The sequence below is a fragment of the Bombus flavifrons genome, chromosome 16 (assembly GCF_040668555.2).
Source record: "Bombus flavifrons isolate JBK064 chromosome 16, iyBomFlav1_principal, whole genome shotgun sequence".
NCBI lineage: Eukaryota > Metazoa > Arthropoda > Insecta > Hymenoptera > Apidae > Bombus > Bombus flavifrons.
The window spans coordinates 2831884-2850839 of NC_138457.1; the positions used below are offsets into that span (position 1 = coordinate 2831884).

The window sequence follows — 18956 nt, forward strand, 5'->3', positions numbered from 1 at the left end:
GTATTATACTGAAAGAATAATAAACGAACGAGCAAATTTAAACAAACTTATTTATAAGACCATTTTCAAGGTCGCTTTTTTTTATGAGATTTGTCATCACCATAAGAAATATTTAAAAAATTTATGTATATAAGATCATTTTAAAGTTCATTTCATAAATATGTTTCTAGCGCCATTGTGTACGTAACGTGAATTACAAATTTCGAATCTTTCAGCTCTGCAGCGAACAGTTTAAATAGTACAGTTGTATGAAGGTTCGATATATGTAAACAGATATAAGTAGGTTAGCTTCCGCATTAAATTATGTTGTGTTCTACAATTTATTTTGGCATTCTTAGAGTGAGAGAATGCGAACAGAATAATATAAAGTAAATATAAAGGTTAAAACTGAAAAAACATCTATATAAAGAAGTGTCACTAAAGGTTATGTGCATAAAGATTAAACTCTGTTAGTACAATCTCTATTTAAAAGGAAAATAGTACTGTCAACATAAAATTTTTCAATATATTCTACATTTCTCTATATATAATTATTCAAAATTTATTCAATAAGTATAAAATATGTTTACTAATAAGGTTAGATTTATTATAAGACAAAGCGCTTCGTGTAACTATATTAACAAAACGTATAACCTTTTAATAATTGGTAACATTAATAATTCTGAAAAATGTTCAGTTCGAAACAATTTTACATACTTTTCGCGCGAAAGTGAGAAGATCAAGAAAAGCTATCGGTTTTTATACGTCATCCCTTGTTTTATCACCAGCCTTATTGCCTGGCAGAGGTAAGAGCAAATCTTTTAAATTTTCTTTTATAGCAACAATTTCAAAGAATAGAATTCGATAATGCAAATTGGTTCAAAGAAATTGCAAATAACATACCTTACAAATTTTTTATTAAATTCTATTTCAGGATAAGGCAAAAATATTTGTCCACGGTTAATGCGGCTGAAATGGTCACCGACGAAGAATCAAATTACGAAGATAAAAATGAGCAATTGGATGAAATACAAGAAGATAAAAAGAAAAAGAAGAAGAAGGAGAAAATTGGGTTTCGTGATCGAAAGGTAAAGGAAAGTAATTATATAATTATTTACGTCCAACTAAATAGTTTATTATTAAACCGAAATTGTTTAAAAAATGGATAATTAATGCATAGTTAAAATTTCAAAATTTTTGGATATTAAAAATTTTCAAAATTGTTAATTATATAAAAAGTTTTATATACATATAGTATAGTATGGTATAGTATAAAATATATTGTGGCAGAACGTTATAAATACAATGGATTTCGGTATAACGCGAGGGATACATTCCTCATTATAGAGATACGGGTTATACGGGGGGCGACTGTACTATCAAATGTATTATATATATAATTAAGTAAGATTATAGTACTTTGAGATTTAATAGAAAATTTAATTATTTCAATTATGACAAAGCTATCGTATATTCAAGGTCTATATTTGCTTTTTTACATCATTTTAACTATTATGATTTAGTTATAAATATTTGTTATGTATTATTGTTTTCAAATAACGCATATTTGCAGATTATAGAATACGAAAATCGTTTGAGAGCGTATTCGACGCCTGACAAAATTTTTCGTTACTTCGCGACCGTAAAAATATCGAGTTTAGAAGGTAGCGAAGTTTATATGACTCCAGATGACTTCATCAGATCAATTACTCCTGACATGAGACAACCAGATGGTATTATAATTTTATTTGTAGTTTATCTTTCACAATAATTTCTTTTTACATGTTTTTATTACTTTTATCTTATTAAAGCCTGTCTTTTATGTTGAATGAATTTAACACTATAATAATACAGACTATAATTTTTGTACTCTTACTAATTTCAAATCAGATTTAATTAGCCATTTCTTTATTTACTAACATTTTAATAATACACTAACAATTTTAATTTTCCAAAACTGGAAATTGTTTTTAAGAAAGCGAATTTGAAGCTAGTCGGTACGGATTTTTGTCAATAACAGAAATACAGTAAATTGCTGCCAAAAGTATATCACAAACGATTGCGAACGTAGCATATTTAAAGTTGGCACACCATTAGTATCAAAGAGTTAATATTATACAGAGTTTCCAGTAATCATGATAGAATTGATAAGGGGCGATTCTACGTGAAGAAATAAGTTGAGAATATAGAATACAAATTTTTCATATGACTCTTTGTTTTTAAGAAAATCGGGTTTGAAAATTTGTCAAGTATGTATACTTAAACGTAGATAATTTCGAAGTACACAGAGAATAATGAAAATGAGGTTCTACGTGTAAAAATAAATCGAAAATGTAGAATACAATTTTTTCATCGGATGCTTCATTTCTGAAAAAATTAATTTGGAAAATTTACCAAGTGCATGTATATCAGATTTTATGCGATAAATAATAAATACCATCGATAATTTTTATTATGTAAAACACACAATATAAATTAAAATAGATTATCTCAAAATCAAATAATATAATCCAAACTCTTTTTGAATTATCTGTGATCATCTTAATTAAAGATTATTAAAATGTTGCTAATGTTATATTGAACTGAATTTTACACGACCTCATCGAAATTTATTATTGATTAAACTATATTTCAAACTGAATGTTATAATCTTCATAATATTATCACATTATATTCCTGTTAAATATATGAAAAATTATTTCTTACACAGATAATAGAGTACGAAAATCGTATAAGACACTATTCTACTCCTGACAAAGTATTTCGTTATTTTGCTACTCTGCAAGTGGTGAACAACGACATCCATGAAATCTTCATGACACCTGATGACTTTTTAAGATCAATAACGCCTGGTATCAAACAGCCGGACGGTAATTTTTTAACAAAATCGAATTATTGCATATGTATAGATGTCCGTAGAACGCTCCATTCTATTTTTATTCAATGAATAGCCTTCCCGTTTACTCTGTTATGATGCTTTCTGCAAATTATTCTAAAGTACATACTACTAAATGATGCTAAATTTAATATACGTGGACTTTATTAATTAATATGTAAATGCTACAATAAATACAATAATGTACAAATGTCTTTTGCAGCCACTATATATAGGCATATTTATATATTAAATGCATGCAACAATATATCTTTCTATGTAATTTGTATCGTAATAAATGACTTCTTTTATCTACAGACCCCATTTTTCAATCTGATGTGTTTTAATAATATATTTATTTTCAGGACTTGGGTTGGACAAATATAAACGTTACGATCCTAAGGTAAGCTCAAATTCAGTTTTTTGGTGAAAAAATTCGTCAAAGAAAAGTAAATGTTAGTTCCTATGTTTCAAGTAAGATATAACTTCTACACTTACAATTGCTTATTGTGGTACAATATTTATTATTCTAATAATTCTACGATTTTTTCATTATTAGTTACTTAATATTTTAATATTTTTAATTGTAAATGATAATTGATACTTAATATATATATAATAAAATAAAATGTATTTAATATTTCAATCACGAGTATGTATATATTTTTATAGAATATTCACACAAAGTTAGAACTGGCTTTAAATGAAGATAGCATCTTTTACAAACTTGGAAGTGCTGGTTTAATTAGTTTCTCCGATTATATATTCTTGCTCACCGTATTATCCAGTTAAGTTATCGCTATTAATTTTATATTTTTACTTGAACATCAATTAATCAAATATTTTATATCAAGAAATATTTCTGTAGCTTCTAGGAGACATTTCGAAATCGCCTTCAGAATGTTTGATTTTAATGGCGATGGTGACGTTGATTCTGAGGAATTTGGAAAAGTCGCTACTTTAATTCGACAACAAACCAGTATCGGAAATCGACATCGCGATCACGTTACCACTGGTAATATGTTTAAGGTACTAGAGTTTATTATTGTCTTGAATATCTGTAATATTAGTGTAAGTTACTGTAATCATTTTCGTGTCTTCCCTGAAAATGATTTTAGTAATTATACAAAACGAACAAAATAATATAAAAACTTACAAGGAAAGTTACAGAATCCGGTAATACAAACTTATTTATATAAGATGTTCCAGTAATCATAGTACAATTGGCAATAGGATGATCCTATGTGAAAAAAGAAATCGGAGACGATAATATTTACTTCAATTATAATTTTCTATCATATAACCAATACATCTACAATTTTCAGGGTGTTAATTCAGCATTGACTACATACTTCTTCGGTCAAAACATGAAAGGGAAGTTGACTATTGAGAAATTTTTAGAGTTTCAACAGCAATTGCAAACAGAAATACTTAGTTTAGAGGTCAGTTTTACAATATCTCATTATACATTATTTTATTTTGAAAAGGCATAAATTGTTATAGTTCGAGCGAAGAAATCCTGATGAAAACGGTCGAATAACTGAAGTAGATTTCACAGAACTATTGCTTGCATATGCTGGATATCCTGCCACAAAAAAAGCGAAGATTAGGAAAACTGTAAAAAAGCGGTATATATATATATGTATATAATTAATGTAAATATAATTTCTACATGAAAAGTGAAATATTTCAATAATGTATTTTATTTTTTCAGCTTTAAGGATAATCAAAAGGGAATAGACAAAGACGAATATCTGAAGTTTTTTCATTTTTTAAATAATATCAATGATGTGGATACAGCACTGACATTTTATCATATCGCTGGAGCATCAATTGATCCAGGTCTTTCATAATATTAGAAAATAATATTTTTGTCATAAATTAAATTCTATTCGTTCTATTTTTTAAATTAAATCTCTTTAACTTTATAACTTATAACTTTATATCTTTTACAGCTACCCTAAAACATGTAGCAAAAACAGTGGCTCATGTTGATCTGAGTGACCATGTAATACAAGTGGTTTACACTATTTTTGATGAAAACAGTTAGTTGATTATAATATCTATAATATTAAATAATTTAATGTTTGATATTTATTATTTATATGACATACTGTTATTAAAATTTTATAAATCATATAAGTCTTTATATTTTAATATACAGGGTGGTTGGTAACTGGTGGTACAACCGGAAAGGGGGTGATTCTACGCGAAAAAAGAAGTCGAAAATATAGAATAAAATTTTTTTTTTAATTTTTCCATCGAGACAACGATCTACAGTGAGATCCGTTATAACGAGACGTGATAAAGTGCACGCGTACCGAGCGAAAATTCAAAGTCGATTTTCTCGAAAACAAAGCCTCAAACGAAAAATTTTTATTCTATATTTTCGACTTCTCTTTTCGCGTGGAATCACCCCCTTCCCGCTTGTACCACCAGTTACCAACTACCCTGTATAACAAATTTAGCTTTATATTGTTAGACATATTATGTAAAAGTTTCCATTTAGTAAGAAGTAATGTATGTTATGATATTTCTACGTAGATACTAACATTCTCCTTAATATAAGGTACAAAACATTCTGTACATTATAAGATTGATTAATTTTGAAGTAATATTTTTTTTTTGTTTATTTCTAGTGGACGGCCAATTGAGTAACAAAGAATTTGTTGCTGTAATGAAAAATAGAGTTCTAAGAGGATTAGAGAAGTCAAAAGATACTGGTTTTGTCAAGCTAATCGAATCAATGGTAAAATGTTTAAAAATCAGTTATAATATGCATTTTGATAATTAAAGCAAAATTACGAGGTTTTTGGCTTTTTCATCATATACGTTTAAAATGGAATTAATTATTGATTTATCTCATTCAAAATTTATCATTACTAATCGCTATTTATTCAGTAAGAAATAAACATAATGTACGAGAAAAACTGTTACATACATACTACTTTTAATATCTTCCATAATATCTTTTTTTATATATCTAATATGTCAAACAAATATATTACTTTATGGTAAACTAAAATGTTTTGTTCAATTAGTTGCATATATTAACTCATTAGGTCAGTCATTAAAAACAATGTACAGTATTGAGAGTTTTATTTCTTGCACCTTTCACAGCACAATTTATATTCTCGAACGAGTTATATCATCCTTCCACCCCTATTTTCATCTCATTGATTTATGATTCATCTGAATCTACGAAAGTTGTTTGGATACTTATTTTCTTCTTTTGGCAGCATTGGTGGTAGGAGAAACGGAATTTAGAAATCTCCTGTTTTCCTAGACTCATCTCGAATTAACTAAGTGAGATATATTCATCCATATACATACAATATACGTATATCCAACGATAAGTATCATTACATAATTTACCGATCTCTGTACTTTCTGCAAAGATACTTACGTTGATACCATTTCATAGAACATGAGTTGCATTTTATGAATAGAGTTGATAGAAGGAGATTTAAATTACATCTATTGTTATGCCACTTTGAATAATTAAAGTTAAAATATCTCCTAAAATAATGTTTTTTTTTATATAAATTGGCTCATATTGTTTTATACAGAATTACGAGCTAGAAAGAAAACAAACTTGATCTGCATATATCCTCAATGCATCTTGTTATAAACAAATAATATAATCACGCCGAATTATGCCTTCCTTGAAACCATTCAACTTTTACCTGAAACATTTTTCACTAGAATCATTACTTACGCAGTAATCGAAGCGATCCCAGTTATTTGCTCCATACTGTATATATAATGAGGAATTACTTTCATTTCAAAATTAAGTACAATAAAAATTTATTTAATTACATAAAACTAAATAAAGTTTGCAAATTAATTACATGTATATCTAATTTTGTTATTATTATAATAATTTATAACATTAATAAAAGTTTTAGAACAAATAGTTGCCTTATTTAAAAAAGGCCTTTGCACTTAAGATAGGTGAAATATAGGTTGCAAAAATTTCATTGTATAGTCATCTTATGATTTGAACTGGTATATCTTATCTAAAATAATTACTTTTATGTATGATCTTGATGTGCTCAAAATCTCTACTTTTCTAAAGGAATAAACAAATATTAAGTAATATATAAAAATTGAAGCAATATCAAGTATTTAGGAATGACTGACAACTAGTCTTTGTATGTAATGTAAAATTGCATTTCATTTTCATTTAATAGAATGTATTCATTTTGTTCTAAAATCATGTTCTATGAGTTACGTATATTCACATGAAATTTGTTTGTACATTTCTACAATTCGTAAAAAAAAATTATTCCCTTGTAAACAATGTGTCATTAGCTTTGTTAATTCGAGATTAGTCTATACATATACATATATACACGTACATCATACACGCATGTATACATACGTACGTACATTCATTCACAGTACATCTCATTAAATATAAGTGCAACATCCTCTTATCAATAATATGAGAAAGAAATATGCTGGCAATTGCTAAATCATTCAGTTACATAACTAACATATTACATTATGTATTGTGACTCGCGATAATGATAATTGAATAAAGAAATGCTATTTTTCCTTAATTAAATAATCTGAAATGTAATGTTTTATCCGAATTTAAAATTCTCGTACATCATTTTTCTCTGAACATTAAATATGTTAATAAAACGATTATATAACTATCTTTTTCACAGAAAATTTGTTTTAATTTAGAATATTAATAAAAAGTTAATAACTTAGAAAGATTTAGCAATACAAAAAATTAATTCTTATTTGCAAATTTTTTTTATGGAATAAATATGAATGTTACATGGTAATTAGAATAACAATTGTATCAACATCAATATGTAATTTTTTGTAAGATCAATAACAGAATAACTGTACTGCCATATGATATTTAGTGAGACATTCTGTACATAATATATTGCTTCATAAAGGGTGGTATATTCCAAAGATGTAAAATTCTTGCATAAAAAATAAGATGACATTAAAAATATTTGTATGGTCATTATGGAAATTACGTTTCTGTCGTAATAATAATTGTAGCTCTGCATTACAAGAGATAAACAATTTTTATACACACATGTATATAATATATAGACTAATAATTTAATTTTTCTATTTCAATCACTTCAATGATAAGAGTTAGTAAACAAAAAAAGAAATTAGAATTATCAACACACACTACCTTACTTGAAATCAATCCTCGTTATAGAACTAAAATAATGTAAGTATACCGCTACCATCATAAAAAAGTAACAGAATTGGATTAAAAGAACCAAGACTCATCTTATTTTGAGCGTATGAATTTCTTGTTTTGGATACACCATACCTTATGAAATATATGTATATTATATTGCTTTATATTACGTAGATAATAAGTCATAATTCGTAATTTATTGTAAAATTTCTGCCCAAAATATGACGGTATTTACAAAATCATTCCGACCAAAGAGGAAATATTTTACTAGCTAATTATTATGAAGAAAATATTACATTTAAAATATATAGCTCGCACAAGACGCGATTCATTAAAAAACCAAATTTCACAAAATATATAGACTTCAATACTAAATCAGAAAGTTTGCAAAATTTGGCATCTCATTGGAGATAGGTAAATGTGTGAATAAAAAATAATTAAGCAAAGAATTTAGAATTATAAAATTTGAACAGTTTGAATTCTCAAAACGATTTTTAAAATATTGTAAAATCAAATAAATAAAAATTCTTAGGACAAAAAAAAACACTAGAAAAACAAAATTTGTTTAAGTTAATTTAACCGACGAACGCAAAAAGATACTGCAACTAATACGAATAACAATAATTACCATAATAATAATAAAATAATAATAATAATTACAATTGAATTATATTTAAATGCTTTAACATTTCTTAAAACAAGAATAACATTCATTCCTACAAACATATACGTACATATATGTATACATGTATATAATTACCAATATACATACATATATATGGACATATACACATAAATATGTGTATATATTATATATATGTATATACACATGTATGTATATACATATATATATATGGTTTTTTATATATCTAGGTGTTTCATTCTAATTAACCGATCAAACAATCGTTTTTAAAAGGTTCGTATTTTTTGAACACAGTTCGCGATTGCTAAACACTTTCACTGTAATAAACAATGACTTCTGTGTGTTAAGATTTGTTTGTTTCTTCTTCTGTATTCATTTAACTCCAAAATAAATTCCTCTATTATTATTTCACTTGAGTCTTAAGATGTTGCAAGAATTCGTAATAACTCAAAGAATTCTCAAAACGATCTTCAACTAATCGTTCAATAAAAAGCGTCCTGAAGTGACTGTCATCCCTGAAAATAAAAAATTACACATTTTATACATACATTCTATTGAGTTACATATTTTAAGACCAAAAATAAGAAACTTACCGAATAATTTGTATAGAGGCTGGATAGGGTTTCTCCTCTTGCAAACTAAATATAAAATTTCGTAACCTTTCGCTTTCGGGTGTTTCAATCTCTGGTAACTCATACTGAAAATAAAAATATTTTTCTTTTATTTCCTATATTAAATAATAACATAATATTAAAAAGGAGATTTAATATATAAAAGCTAAGTTTTGTCTAAACTAAATATTAAATTACTGATCAATTATGTAAGTATGAACTTACAAGTTCTTCCGGTATCGAGGGAAAAGCAGAGACTCCAAGAACATTACAACAAAACGAAGGATGAATATTTTTGCCGATTAAGATAAATATTCGATCACCAATGTCCATTAAGAAAGCACCCCGAGAATCAAGTTTTTCTGCAGAAAGATGCAGTCTAGGTGGTTGTGGGCATAATTTCCCATCGATATCTTTCGCATTTCGATCTTCAAGCGCGTGAACAGGATACAGATCTGGATAAATCATTTGAATTAATTGAAACAGTGGTAGAGTTTTCAACTGGCACATTGCGAACACCCGGTCATCAAGTCTCGTGTTTGTTCCTGACCTGAAGGCAACCTAAAAAATTATTACTTTTTAATTATAAAGAAATGGAAAATAAAATATCACATGGTTATTATACATTATCAAAATGAATATTATAAGACATGAATTTCAAATTGTTTGGTACGATATGTAAAAGATATTAGTGAAAAATACTTTGCAGTAGCACAATCATTAAGACTATATATATATGTCGAATTTACATTAGAATTAGGGTTAGAGGCGTGAAACGAATCTTCATTTGGATTACACATTATCGTTATGCAATAGAGAAGACAATGACTAGTGCAAATACGATTATTACAGGACTTGACAAGTAACCGTGGTAATTAGATACTCGAGAAGCTAATGACAATGATCCTAGGTTCAATAACGAATCCGCGGTCAACGGGATAACAGGATGCGCTTTCTTCCAAAGCCCAAATCGTACTCGACTTGCTTGGCTACGATGGAAGTATAACTAAACTAACTCTTTGTTAAAACGTGGAATATTCACCGAGCGTACAGACGCTAAGTAACTCGCTAATACGACCTCACGAGAGAATGACTTTCCGTCGCGATGATGCTGCAGAGGAAAACTATGATGGGGTGTTGTCTAAGGACACGAGATCATCGGATTCGTCGAGGATAGCCTTCGTTCAGAAAGTGAGGGACATTGATGTTGCCGTTAATTGGTCAATTTCCACGTCGGTGGCTAGAAAAGGATGCTAGCCGTCCTTGAGGGAAGGTTGCTAGCGGGAAGCGTCGTTAGTTGAAAAATAGATCTCCCCTATCTTCCCGTAGTTGGGACAAAGACTGTTTGTCTGTTCGAAGGACTTTAGATAACTAGATCTTAATGTTTATAATGCCCTCAGGCTAGCTGAACATGTACTGTGGAGATGCGTCGGGATCTAGTAACCATCATACCCGAAGAATAGGGTCTGCGTATGGCGAGCCACGGGACAGAAACCGTTGGAATGTTTACTGTCGCGTGCCGCTACAAATATTTCTTTTAAGGAGAGCTATAGAATTACTCCATACCTTTGTTAGACAAAGCGTTCATCCCGTGACCGCGGCTACGTTCGGCGACTGGTTGTCGCCTCGAGCCCAAGCTCATTATCACAAATCTCGAACAAATACAATCGGATCGAATGACGACAATTGTTTAATTACGCCTATGATAGAATCTAGATTACGGTATTAAGGGATTTTCCCGAAGTTCCAAAGGGAAGGCTCCGATGTCCTTTCATCTCCGACATATATGATGTATATAAAACATATACTTATGTTATCATATAAAAAATATGAGTCTTTAAATAACTCTTACACATTTGAGCAGAGCAATAATATGAAGAGGCAGTAGTTTTAAGCTTGCTGGAGCAAGAAGTCCACCAGAGGCCACTGATTGAGACAATTTGTAGGCTGATAAAACATCTATGGCGACATTTATCAGAGCGTCCCTTGCATCAGATAAAGAGGACTGTTGAGATCTGTCTACAGCTATAAAAGCATAAATAAATACTTTCTTGCCATAAAATGTAGTAAAGCAAATTTCAATCAACAAACAATCAAGTTTTTAATATCTGTGCTATTTAACGAAGTACTATAAATACTATCTAAAAAAACTGTATATTACCAAGAAAGAAATCTTACCCATTTTAGAAAGTAGGCCCACTATGCATTGTTGATCAGCGGAATGCAGAACATCCGATAAGGTAGATACTACCGGTAGGCATAATGTGTGTACCCTAATTCTTCTTTCACCTAAAATACATTTTTTAAATTTTGTCATTTCTAGTTCTATCATAGGAGTGTTTTAATATATAACATTTTAATATATATTCTCAAAAATTAAATAGAATATTGTAAATAACACAGGATCTCACAACATTGTAGTTCTTTTTATGTAAGATAGTCGAAATAAACAAAATAGTTTTTGTTGCGTGAAAGTAATGATAAATAATATAAATACTATACGTGATATTTCTTATTATTTTCATAATCTTTTATCATAACAAAACTCTTTAAATAATAATACAAAAATATATCTACCTTTACTTGAGGTATAAAGTAAAGCTGCCTGGAAACAGACGTTTTGCACATCCGAAAGATTCTCTTCTATAGAGATTTGCATTCCAAAACCAGCATCCGGATTGACGTTAGGCAAACTAAGCAGGTCAGTTGACCTTACAAAGAAATTTCCATGGAAAGTATGAATGCTCAGTCCTCGTGTACATCGTATTCTCATCACTGCTTCAAAACCGATCTTTCTGGTAATATAACGTCTTAGTATTCTATCGAGAGTTTCCGCGTGTTGTGGTTTCGAGCCCCGAAATAGAGGAAGATGGTATATACAACCTCCAGAGAATTTGCACATACCCGCTATAAAATAAAATTTGTATTTGTTTAACTTTATTGTTTCTATTTTTTAGTACAGTTAACTTCAACCATCTTTTTAGTTATACGGACGTTAATAAATTTATTAAATACTTAAAATTTATGATAAGAGAAGAAAAGAATTTCTATGCATAAATGTTAAAAAACTCGATATATCTCCAATAGTTTTGCATTAATAATACATTGAAATATCACTAATTGGTAAACAATACAGAGAATAAATTAATACATACAAAGAGTAGCTAGGTCACAGTATTGACAGTTTAATAGGAATAGATCGACTGCAATTTGTTGTCCGCTGCAATCTAGCGCCAACCTTTTATAAAAATCTGTAACTGGATTTAAATGTGGTACATCTTTACCCCCTCTACTATTTGGGTCCTCTCTTGCTTGCAATAATCCTGGACCTATATTTGGCAAGCAAGTTTGGAAGACAGTCACACGTCCACCAGTTGGTGACTAAAATAGGAAAAAATAAAATTTTGGCGATTGAGCTAAAAAATTTCACTTATTTTTTATATATTCTTTGTCTTCTACTTAGTAATACATTTATTGTTATTGGTTTATCTTTAATATTAGATCTTATTGTAAAGATTCTTTAAGATAATCTAACATACTCTTTCACAAAATCTGTTTAAATTAAATAATTCAAACTACTTAATTATTCTTTGAGTGGATAAATATACTTTTCGCGTACCATAAGTTTATACGCAGCTTGTAACGCCGCACCCAAAGCATTATTTGTATCATGAGTTCCTTGAAATTTTGTGGGCAATTGAGCCAATAAATCTCTTACTAATTCTTCTCGTTCTTTTAAATTGACAATTAGATTTTCCGGACATGGAAGAAACACATCTGCATAAAGATTTCTTACAATTAGACACATATGTTAGTAGTTAAATATAACAGTTAAATATATACTTCAAACTCAATACGTAAAATAAGTTTAAAAAGTAAAATGAGTATGATTTTACCATCAATGTCAAGCATGATCATTTCCTGAGGTTGTGATACATTGTCAGGTATGCCAAAAAAGTGTATTGCAGAATCTACTGCTAAAAATCCAATTTGTGTCCTACTATCGCCAGGCAGCCTTGATAATTCTTCTGAAATTACGTTGCACACTATGGTCAAGTAACCGCTCTCAACTGCCAGTCTCGAAACGTCCAAAACAAACAGATACACAGCTGGCTGTGGTGGACGTAGCTTAAACATATGTATTGTTTTAATTATTTACTTTTCCAAATTTCACATTACTTCCAACTTTTAATTTTAACGTTGGTTTTAAGAATAATTCAATAATAATTATGCAATTTCTATCATTATGAAATATATATTAAAAGAAAAAATTTTTTATATAAATTATTTTTATAAAAATCTCAACAAACAAATATTTGAATACTTGAATGAACGATATAATTATGAATGAATTATATATTAATTTTTCAAATTTTTTACCATGTATTCACTAGGTGCAATAAACTCAATCGTACTAGTTTTTACTTCTGGTCTTCTTGATGGATCTCCGTATGATTTTGTTACGGGATCGAACTGAAATTCGTCTGGTACTATAAAAATAATATTCGTATAAATTTCGGAACATGTAAAATTTAATATTTTAACACAATAACAAAGTGAACAAAATATTAAAATATAACAATTGAATAAAAATAACTTAAAATACACAAATTTATGCTTACATTCGTTTACTCTATAACAAAGATTACACTTCCATCTTTTTGAGTCATTGAAGTATACAAATGGATTAATATATGTTCTGCAAGCACGACATCTAACTATTGTACTGCATTGTATCACTGGTAAATGCTGGAGGTACAACAATGCTTCGTTACTAATAAATTTATACACTATATGTTCAAATTAAACAAAAAAATGTTTTACTTACATTTAAATCTTTGAAGGGATGTATTAAAACTCCTAAAGGCAACCTAGATTTCTGCAGTAAAGTATTTGACTCGGGAATCTTCGTGAGTGTGCAGCGGAAAATGCTGAAAAAGGGACAAAATCGTTAAAAAGTAAAATTAGAAAATTAACTAATCCCACTTGGTCATAATAAATTAACTAACTGTTCATTAATTGAGTAATAAATTAAATAAATAACAATAATAGAAATATTACTTATATTTAATAACTCAATCTGCCTAATAAATCATTGTAGAAAGTACTTACTCAGGACTACAATTAACACTGTCTAAAAACTCTTGGTGAAGTTTAATTTTTGGTGGTTCTACTTTCTCTGTTGGGAGGACATTCCTACATTGCAAAAGATCAACAGTTTCCATTCCCTGAAAAAAAAGGCAATAAAAAGTAAAAAGAATACAATTATTGCTAAATTGCTTTAAAATAACAGATAATACTAATAACTATCTGACAAACATTATTACATGATTAGAACGAATAGCCATTATACATAATTAGTGATAAAATTTAAAACTATTTAATCATTCTTCCTTGTATTACTTACCCAAAATTTATTGTAGCCATGTTGCGTGACAGTCATCATATTCATTTGACTATTTAAGTGATTCATTTGATCAGGATATGTTTCTGAGTATCGCTTATTCATTGGATCTGGTGGCATGCTACTCATTGGATTTGGTGGTTGGTTTGGATACTAAAAGAAAAATAAACACAAACTGTATATTAATTATCATTGTAAATAGTATACATAAAAATGATTTTGTTTGATGTCAATTTTTAAATTATGAAAATGTACAAATCAAATCAGTACTTTCAGTAATTTAATAATTTTTTTGTATAGTTATATTTCAAATCTGTCATTAAATAATAATTTATTATAAATAATGGAGAAACAGAGTCGCAGATACTTGGTAACAAGGATGAAAAACAAAGATATAAGACTGCTAGTAAAATACAGATGTGGAAACAAAACTAAAACTAAAGATTATTGGAAAGAGAGTGAAGAAAAAAATACAGAATCTGTAGGAAGTGGAAGAAGACAATGAGATACGTGTTACAAGTGCGTGAGAAAGACCAAAATTTGAAGAAGACCTGAAAATGATATTAGGAGAAATGGGATAGGGAATAGAAATATTGAACAGGATAGAGAAGGCAAGGGAGGGAAAAGGCATAAGGGAGAGAGAAAGAACAAAGGAGGGAATTAAGGAAAACAATATGTAAATGTAGAAATCTTAGAATAGTCCATAGGTAGAATATATAGAATGTATATATATAAATAAAAATAAAGATGAGAAAGGATGAACAAAAAGTGTGGAAGTATAAGAGTCAATAGTACAAGATACAAGATATAAAGTCCTAAGTTGATACTATGTATAATAAATAAGTAAATAATAATAATTTATTATAATTATTTAAAGAGTCTATTATTACACAAGCCAAAATTAATGAAATGTTGAACAAGAACAGGAAGAATCATTTTTTACCAATTAAAAGATTTTGCATTTTATACTTAATGTCTAATTTTTATAATATACATATAAAATGACAAAATTACTTAAAAGCTCTTGTATTTACTTACCCATACTTTATTGTAGCCATGCTGTGGAGGAGGCATTGCATTCATTTGACTATTTACGTGATTCATTTGATCAGGATATGGTTCTGAATATCGTTTATTCATTGAATCAGGTGGCATACTCATTGGATTTGGTGACTGACTTGGATACTGAAAGAAATGATTTTTATTAATTATAATTTCAGATACAAACTTTATACTTTACAGGAAAGGCTACTAACATGTGGAAACTTGTTTCAATAAAAATACAAGATTTAAGAAATTACAATACAAATCTTAAAGATAAAAAGACACTAAAAATAAAACTAGAAATAAAAGAATATAATAATCTTATATATAAGAATATATAATCTTAAGGTATGGAAAACAAATAAAAATATTAAACATTTCTTATATTTTTTTATTTTACTAAAAATAATATTCAAATAACATCTTTAAAATGTAATAACACTTAATAAAATTTAATTGTAATGTTCCTTAACAATTACATCTTTTACTAACTGAAAAACTAAATTTATATCGTACTTGAATTTGATATCTTAATATCAATTTTCCGAAATTAAATCAATTGAAAGCGGTCAGGGAAATCAAAAGGTTAAAATGTCATGTCTAAGTGAAGATGCCGTGAAGCCTAAACTTTTCTTCAGTTTCTTTAGCATAGAGAACATTTCTCACCTTTTGGACAACTTTACTACGACGAATATGAAGAAAAATTTAGACCTTACTGCCACATGAGACGTGCATTGCACTTTTACAGTGTAATTCACCGTTAATTGTCGAACCGACTTTACGTCGTCGACGCGACACACAACACAACATTACGTGGCAGCTTACTTGACAGAAGCGCCATTTTCGCTCTGTGGAGTGATCGCTAACCACACACATATAACTCGATTTTAATAAAAACGAAGTAGCGTTTGAAAAATTTTGTTTTATATTTTTGACATTTTTTTACATAGAAATTCTCTTACCGATTTCACCATGATTATGGGACAGATGTGTGCATATACATATCTGTATTTCTTATGTTCGATTTACGTTTAAAAAGAGCGTACAAATTTTAAAAGAGTACAGAATAATGACAATGTTCGTTCCCACTTTAATATCTCTTAGTATATATACAAGATGTCAAAAGAAACACATTTAGTATAATTTTTCATTGTGAGTGATCGAGTTTCGAGTATTAAAAATTCTTTAAAGAAGTTAATAACGAGATTAGGGCGTGTGAAAGAGAGTGTTGACACCCAAAGTTTACGTAGTCGAACGTGCTTGGAAATGTTTAAATAATTTGTGTAATGTATATGAAAACAAATAAAAAAAGAAAAAATTTGCCTTAGAATGTATATATTGCGTGAAAGACGCATGTCTGAATTAACTTTTTAATAGTAATGTACGAGTTTAGTGTTTGTATCATGCAATGTGTTGTACTGCCAAATAGTTTTATTTTGTATTGTATTAAAATCTATACTTTAATATTATTACCAATATATTTGACGTTTAAATTATCTTATAATCTCAACTTTTCATATTTTCAAAGATAATACAATAAAAATTTCTATAATATTCCTATTCATTTTTTACTTTGAAAACGAGTGATGTATTAACCTAACCTAAAATCTACAGATATAATATATATATATGTATCTGAATGAACCTAACCTCCCCGTGTTATTTAAATTATTTGATTACTTACAGTTATGCACACACCTTAAATCATTTAATATAAAATAAATATAGGCTATAGCATAATTAGGCTGTAATCTACTTTTGTATATTAAACGTGAATTAAAAATTAATAAATCCATGTTACATTTGTCATTTTAATTATTATTGTCATAATAATACTCATCTTTTAATTACAAAATGTTTAACAAGTTTGTATCTCATATATTATTTTTGAACTGTGGATGTTAACGCATTATTAAAAAATCCAAATGCATAAATATATATAAAGTGCACATAATGTACATGAATGTACAAAATATCAATAACAAAGTACTTGTTACAATATTAAAAGAACAAAATAAATTTCAATTTAGGTTTAGTTATAGTTATAAAAATTTGAATTTACACAAGCATCTGCAATATAATTTTTAATCAAATGTAAAATTATTGAAAGATATCTTTTTTATTACTTACTAATAATTTGTTATAGCCGTGCTGCGGTGGTGGCATCATATTCATTTGATTATTTAGGTGATTCATTTGATCAGGGTGCGATTCTGAGTATCGTTTCATTGAATCTGGTGGCATACTCATTGGATTTGGTGACTAACTTTAATACTGAAAAAGAAGATTAAATACTTTCTTTCAATTATAATTTCGGATACAAACTTTACATTATATACATAGTGCATGCATAAAAATGTTAAACATTTTTCATATTTATTTGATCAAAAACAGTATTTCAAAAATATCTTTAACATATAATAACTTAATCAAATTTATATGTAGAAATGTAATACAGTTTATTAATTACCACAGAATTTTGTACCATCTAAGAAACTAAATTTGTGACATACATTTTTTAATACAAGATATAGATAACTGGTATCTCAATATTAATGTTCAAAGATTAATTTAATTAATTAATTTTTAAAGATTAAGAATCCAAGGAGATCAAGAGGTTAAAACGCTATATTGAAGTTGAAATACTATGAAGTTTAAGCTTTTTCAGTTTTTATGGCATAAAGAATGTTTCTTACCTTTTTGACGAGGTTACCACAACGAATATGGAGAAAAATTTAAATCTCACTGCACTATGAGACGTGCATTGCACTTTTTACAGTATAAGTCGCCGTTAATTACCGAAGAGACGTACCCGATACCTCGTTGACGCGACACACAACATTACGTGGCAGCTCACTTGACAAAAGCGCCATTCTTACCTGCGGAGTGTGTATGTACCACATACTTTAAATCATTCCTATGTAATCTTACATTTTATATTGAACAAAAAGTAATCTATAATATGAAAAATCGAATATTTGAACTTACAAAATATAAAAATAATACTAGTTGATAGATACTAGTTACTAACATCACAGTTACTAACATTATAACTTTTGTTTTTCTCTAATTTAATAAACTGTAAATTTTATTACACAGCTATATGTTAAAATATTACATTTAGTTTATAATAAAAATAAAACAATCTTTTTAGTTCTTAATATTACTTTTTTATTTCTTATTGTTCTTTAATCATTTCACAATCATCTTTTAATTAT

At 28.2% G+C, this 18956-nt stretch overlaps 2 protein-coding genes across 4 annotated transcripts; one reads left to right on the plus strand and one right to left on the minus strand.

Moving 5' to 3' along the window:
• Positions 1–163: 163 nt before the first annotated feature.
• MICU1 (Mitochondrial calcium uptake 1) lies at positions 164–5836 on the plus strand. Of its 2 annotated transcripts, none has more exons than XM_069129661.1 (11): positions 164–785; positions 914–1067; positions 2690–2849; positions 3220–3257; positions 3527–3641; positions 3723–3883; positions 4180–4296; positions 4358–4482; positions 4569–4696; positions 4810–4899; positions 5494–5836. In XM_069129661.1, the coding sequence occupies exons 1-11, from the start codon at positions 562–564 to the stop codon at positions 5646–5648; spliced, it is 1467 nt and encodes a 488-aa protein (XP_068985762.1). In that variant the 5' UTR covers positions 164–561; the 3' UTR covers positions 5649–5836. The 2 variants fall into 2 exon arrangements, with proteins under 2 accessions (XP_068985762.1, XP_068985761.1); XM_069129660.1 differs by lacking the exon at positions 2690–2849 and adding an exon at positions 1553–1712 and having other exon boundaries at positions 175–785; positions 5494–5835.
• Positions 5837–6777: 941 nt separating this feature from the next.
• Sec24AB (Protein transport protein Sec24AB) lies at positions 6778–18585 on the minus strand. Of its 2 annotated transcripts, XM_069129658.1 has the most exons (17): positions 18435–18585; positions 17869–18012; positions 15733–15879; positions 14698–14847; positions 14403–14518; positions 14119–14221; positions 13913–14039; positions 13671–13780; positions 13187–13418; positions 12910–13067; positions 12446–12671; positions 11868–12197; positions 11469–11579; positions 11143–11315; positions 9516–9851; positions 9273–9376; positions 6778–9194 (listed from the first exon to the last, which is right to left on the minus strand). In XM_069129658.1, exons 2-17 carry the CDS (start codon positions 17986–17988, stop codon positions 9083–9085), a joined length of 2655 nt encoding a protein of 884 aa, XP_068985759.1. In that variant the 5' UTR covers positions 17989–18012; positions 18435–18585; the 3' UTR covers positions 6778–9082. The 2 variants fall into 2 exon arrangements, with proteins under 2 accessions (XP_068985759.1, XP_068985760.1); XM_069129659.1 differs by lacking the exons at positions 17869–18012; positions 18435–18585 and adding an exon at positions 16405–16562.
• Positions 18586–18956: the final 371 nt, after the last annotated feature.